This window comes from Mus caroli, chromosome 8 (assembly GCF_900094665.2).
Source record: "Mus caroli chromosome 8, CAROLI_EIJ_v1.1, whole genome shotgun sequence".
Lineage (NCBI taxonomy): Eukaryota > Metazoa > Chordata > Mammalia > Rodentia > Muridae > Mus > Mus caroli.
The window spans coordinates 17,076,143-17,082,108 of record NC_034577.1 but is presented as its reverse complement, the minus strand read 5'-3'; the positions used below and the strand labels follow the sequence as shown (position 1 = coordinate 17,082,108).

Genomic DNA, 5,966 nt, shown 5'->3' with positions numbered 1-5,966 from the left:
CAGCCAGACTGGAGTAGCGGCTTCTTGTGTAACTCCGCCTTGTTGATATATCAGCCACAAAGCCACAAGGGGACCAATAGCATTGCTGGCAAAAAAAAAAAAAAGTTAATTATACATAGGCACAACAGTATACACAATATATAGTGACTTCTCAGTTTTTAAAATTAGCTAATCATATTGTATTTGTAGCTTCTGTAATCTACGGTGATAAATGACATTAATTGAATATAAACAGCGCTCCAGAAGACTGGCCATCTTACCGTCTTAGGCAGAGTTAAGCAGTGTTCAGTACAATTACATGGTACTGAAAAGGTACTTGGAAAAAAAATCCGACCACCGAGTTCTTTCTCTCTTATCTTTCCCTCAAATCCCTTTCCATCTCCACTGCCATCTCTACTGCTCCTGATTCTAGCTGCTAGCGTGGAGAGACAAGTCAGTCCTCACACTGTGGGGTGATGGCCCCTTTGATGGCACAGATCCTTACAACTGTCCTGGAAGCTGGGCACCATCCACGGTGCTCTTGCGGACACTGTTTTGACCATCATGTGCCCCCCCACCCCGTACCCCCGACACTGCTGTTTCCCAGGCCTCTCGAGGTCTGGCCAGAGCTTTGACACGTAGGGTTTCAGGTCTCTCCAGATCTCGTCCCTACCCTGGTTGACANAGCTGTGTGGACAGTGTGTTGAGGGTCCACATGGATTGGCTTCCGGGTCTGCTCTGCTCTGTGTGATGCTGGGTGGGAAACCTCACGTTTCTTAGCTTTGGGCTCATGTTGGAAGGACCCCACTTGCCTAGCTCCGAGGGTTGTCCCAGAGAGGACCATGGTAAATTGCCAATGGTTCTGGACTGAATCCTGACAGGGACTTGATAAGCCTGTCCCCAGATGACTCTGCTGTCAGATCTATCTTCCTTCCTTCCTTCCTTCCTTCCTTCCTTCCTTCCTTCCTTCCTTCCTTCCTTTCTTTTAAACTAGACGACACTGTTTCAAAGTCCCAGCGACAGCCCCTGAGTTGTGAGCAATGGCTCTGCCACCGTAAGCACTCACTGTGTTTTGGGAATAGTAATTTTGTGCATGTTTTTCTGATCTCTCTAGCCAGAGTTTGAAGTCCCAAAGCTTTGTTCACGGAGGGAGTGCCCGCTGCTTTACCACACTGAGAGCTGCCCTGCTCCGTCAGACAATGCCAGCTGGACGCTGACAGTGTCTATTCCTGAGGACCTCCTCATTCTGTGCCCTGCCAGGCAGCCCTGTGGGGAGACCTCCAGGCTCTCCCTGCACAAGAGGCCCTCCGAGGCTTCCTGAGGCAGGGCCCCCACAGCACTCCTGCCCAGATGCAGAGAACACTGTGCTGCTGTTGATTTATACGGTATCACCAGTGTTTCTGGGGGACGGTGGCAGGTGATGGATGGGGACCACGTGCCACTGGGCCAATCTTATAAGGAGAGCACTGTCTTGCTTATCTTTCAGGGGCTGTTTTTGTTGTTGTAACTGCAGTGCTGTTATGACATGGCTTCCCACACTCGAGGCAAGGGAGGTTCACAGAACTCAAGCCCCACCCCAAAGAAGTTAAATATANAATATTTCCTCTCAGTGATATGCCTGTCCTATTTCTGTGCTCAGCACACTCCTCTATTCATCTCTCTAGGTCTGGAAACTTACATGCCGATGTCTAACAGGTACTCAATCTTTTGTTTGATGTTTGGAAACATCTTTGAAATCAACTATTTAAAAACGCGCAAAGACTTAAGAGGCACNAGCGCTGCCAGGTCACTGCTAAATGTCACAAAGAGCTGGCCTGGGAAGTCCTCCTGACTACCCGGCTTGACATGTCTTCCTGATGTTTCCCATCTCTCCCCGGGAAGCTACAGGGCTCAGGGTGTGTGCTCTCCTTCCCTTCCCTCACTCCCGAGATCTCTACCCAGCACCATAGGCCCTCGTCTGCACCCAGCCTGATTGTCCCGACCTCAGACACACTCAGTGGGCTGCTAACTGGGCTGTCACTTGGGTGTGATAAGTTGGTGTCTAACTGCTTACCTCTGAAGCAGCCCTTTCTGGGTTGGACTTCCTGGTGTGACAACTCATCCTCGGATTTGCCCGAGCCCAAATTGCTGGAACAGGCTCCCTTCTTTCAGACCTGTCTAATTCAGGGGTCTCAACCTGTGGGTCTTTCCCAGGGTCACCTGAGACCATCTACAAATCAGATATTTACCATTCGTAACAATAGCAAAATGAAAGTTATGAAGTAGCGACAAAATAATGTTATGGTTGGTGGTCACCCCAAAAGAGGAGCTGAAATGTAGTTAAGGGGCAGTGTTATGGAGGCAGAGAACTGCTGGTCTTCACTGCTTATCAATTCTATATTGATAATTCTATATTGACTAATTCCCATAATCAAAATAAAACTTCCAGNCCCTGGCTACTGCAGCATCTCTCTGCCCTTTCCTTGGATCATTGTTAGTAAGGTCCTAACTGTCCTCCAAGCCCCTCATGACAGTCGCAGAGTGATCCTGTTAAATGGCAGGGCCTGTCAGCCCTTANAGTGGCTNCCTCACTCTCACAGGGAAAAACTCCTTCCTGTGCACTAGGCCTTCTGTGCGCACTTCCATGCTTGCTGGCTTGCCTATGCTCTCCTTCGCCCAGCGGCAGGGACTCGGATCTCAGCCCACGGCAGAGTTTTAACGTATATTTGTTGGATGGATTAAGACACTGACCTCACGTCATTGCCACCGTGAGCGAAGGACCCNAAGCAGGCAGTGAGGACTTGCAGGAAGTGGAAGAGCAGGTGGACCTCTGCCGAGTCCTTCTCCTCCTTCTCTTCCTCCGTGGGGTCCTCGTGAGGCCGGTCAGGGTCGGCCAGCTCAGAGGCCAGCCTCATTTCCACACCACCCTCTTCGGCCTCAATCTCGGCCTCGGCCACTGCGTTGCAGTAGCTGGAGTAGCTGTCGTAGCGGAGCCTCTTCTTAGAATAGGACACACTGTCACCCACNAGCTTCTCACTGTCCTCGGGGGCAGAGGAGGTGTCCGAGGCTCTGAAAGTGGTGTGCACCGGCATGCCNCAGATGGCCGCGGTGTAGCAGGTGTAACTGTTGTTCCTCCGAAGNAGCCTGTAGTTGTTTTCCTGAGTGGGTTTCTCCTCGGAGCCCTTGTCTACGTGGATTTTGTGCAGCAAGTCTTTGTAGAGCCCCGAGTCTTTGTGTACAGTATGATAAACGTGACCGTCATTCCTCATGTGGCCTTCAAAGCCAAATGTACCATTGGAGATGGGTGACTTTGCAGAGCCGTGAGTCATGGAAAGTGCCCGTCCTGAAAAGAATTTAGAAGATGCTTATCTGGGGTGGGAGATCACAAGCTTGGCATGCACGAGGCTCTGGGCTGGATCCCTGTCCATCAAAACCATACAACATGAAATCTGGGGACTCTTGTGTACCCATGCTCAGCCTGCTGGTTACCTCCTGAGGAGGTCTTCTGGGGTGTACCCAAGTTCTCCAGGTTAGCCTTACCATAGGAAACCCGGGGGTGGTTCCCTGCTGACGTGCCTTCTGAGGCCCCCATAGCCTCCCCAGCCAGGCTGGTGAGGGGGACAGCGCTGTCATCACTGGGTTTGGCACCAGGGAGCTCCTTGAAGCCGGGGGACTCAGCTTCCTGTACTTTCCTGAGGCTTTCATCGGAAGCGCGGGACAGAGCGCTCTCCTTCTCTAATCTGCCTGGAGAGAAAGAAGGAGGAAGCACGGGTTTGGGAAATGCATTCTTTCCTTTTTAAAATAAATATTAAGAATGTGAACATCTCTCTTTATACGTTAATATTTGCCTCGGAAACACAACATTACAGCTATATTGAGAAAATAAAATAGAAACTTCAAGCAATGATCTTGAAGACAGTTGATGGTCAGTACTTACACCTGAGTTATGACCACATCCAAAACCAACAAAAGACAGTTAAATGTGATTGCCCAGGTCTCTCCCAGGGCTGACAGTCTAAATCTACAACTCTTCTAGAAGCCTAGCCTTAGAGTTGCTGAAATGTTCGTCATGCTTGTCTTCCAAGGTATTTATCTAGTATATTTGCTCTTTTTTCCTCGTTAATAACTATTGGTCTCCGATTTCTTTTATCGTATCAGATCCTATGAAACAAGTAAACTGTATTTTGCTCAAGAGAAACAAAGAGATCCCGTCTACCCCAAAAGAGACCAGGGAGCTGGGCCTCATCCTCTGGAACTGTAGTTGCAGATGGTGGTGAGCTTCCATGGCGGTGTGGGAACCAAACCTTTGTCCTCTGCAAGAGCAACACCTAACCTCTGAGCCATCTTTTCCAGATCTTTTTTATTTCTAGTTCTGTGTGTGCGTGCATGCATGCACGCAGTGTCTGCAGAAGCCAGAGGCATTGGCTTCCCCTGCAATGGGAGTTATAGGCATTGTGAGCTGCTCAATATGGGTGCTGTAAGCTGACTATTCGTGTGTGTGTGTGTGTGTGTGTGTGTCTGTGTGTGTTTACAAGGACCACAGCAATGGGGACAATGGGGATGTATGGAGTCCCCGAGTCTCACTTGTATTCCTCCCAGTCAGAACTTGAGTCTGCCCAGCCCCACTTGAGACAACCACTGTCTTATCTCCGAACTTTTGGTTTTGCATTCTTCAGGAAGTCTTGTAGGTGAAGTGTGTCTCAGCACACTGCCTTTGCCACTCATCCAGGCCACAGAAGTGGCAGTCTGTTCTTGTTACTGCTGAGCACTGGNGTGTGGAGTCACCACTTCATTTTCTGTGGATAATCTATACGTTAGGGGAGGATTCCAGTCTGGGGAAAGACCTAGGAGTGGTTCAAAGAATGNTTATGGCCAGTGCATATGCAATCTGAGGACTGCCAGGTTGTCTCTTGTGCTATGTTTTACTCTCAGCACTGCCTGAAGGCTCTGGCTNGTTGGTTGTTTCTCTTCTTCTGTATTTGTTAACTTAGGGTTATGCTTAACAAATAATGATCTTCACGCAGGTCACAAATGACCAAGGAACTACAGGAGCCAGAGAGAGAAGTGTTGAGCCAGAGGCAGGAGCCTGTGTCCCAGGTGACCACTGCCACCTCTGGTTCCTCTACTCTTAAAGATACTTGTTCGTTTATGTGGGAAGGCTCAGGAATCAAGAACAGCTTTGCAATGTGGAAGAAACAGACCGCTTACCTGCTATCTTCCTCTTCATCCATGGACACACGAATAGCCACACGAAGAAGGCGAACAGCAGAGCAACGCCGAAGGATATGAGCGCTATTGCCCAGATGGGGAGTGACAGGCCCAGCACTGCAGACAGAGTGAGCGGCAGGGTTGGTACTGCAAAGCAACTTATCATCTCTTCTTCCATGCTAAAGCAAGCCACCTCCATTTGTATGTGACAAAAACCTCAAGCAAATGAAACCAAGCCACACATGTTCCACACCTGGGGGCAGACAGCAGGACTGTGTTTCAGACATAGTATGTCTTGTAAATTTCTGCTCGTTAGGAATTAATTATTGAAATGCTACCTTTCTGGCACTGTCAGCCTAGGAAGTCTGGCACTGTCGACAGTATGACACTTTACTGTCGGTATCTAAGCTGACTGCACAAGTGTGGTGCTCCCAGTCTTCTGTCCTCACAGACTGCCCTCNTGCTCGTGGAAACGGTGGCTGTGNNGNCCCTGCAGGCTTGTGCTGTCTTTCTGGGTTTTGCCAGNAGCTCTGTTGTTATATCTGATGGAGTTAAGGACATTCATCGACACACGGATGCTGTTACACCCTGGTCACATACACGAACTTCTTTAAAAGTTGGCTTAGAAATAAATAAAACCCTGGGTACGGCAGCACATCCCTCTAATCCCAGAAATGGGACAGCAAAGGCCTGAGGATCATTTCATTATACCTCATAAAACAAAACACCCCAAAACGAAACAAACAAGCGAAAAACCCCAAACCAAACAAAGGAAAGGCCTTATATAAGTAAAAGTTTGT

The 5,966-nt window shown here is 49.1% G+C and overlaps 1 protein-coding gene across 1 annotated transcript in view; it reads right to left on the bottom strand.

Annotated features, from left to right (window-relative positions):
* The window catches only part of Slc20a2 (solute carrier family 20 member 2), an 85,688-nt gene that overhangs the window by 5,373 nt on the left and 74,349 nt on the right, over window positions 1-5,966 (bottom strand). Inside the window, exons 6-9 of the mRNA XM_029480684.1 lie at window positions 5,167-5,283; window positions 3,499-3,702; window positions 2,710-3,301; window positions 5-85 (exon numbers count right to left, since the gene is read on the bottom strand). Coding sequence (XP_029336544.1) covers window positions 5-85; window positions 2,710-3,301; window positions 3,499-3,702; window positions 5,167-5,283 — 994 coding nt within the window. The remainder of the gene's footprint in view (window positions 1-4; window positions 86-2,709; window positions 3,302-3,498; window positions 3,703-5,166; window positions 5,284-5,966) is intronic.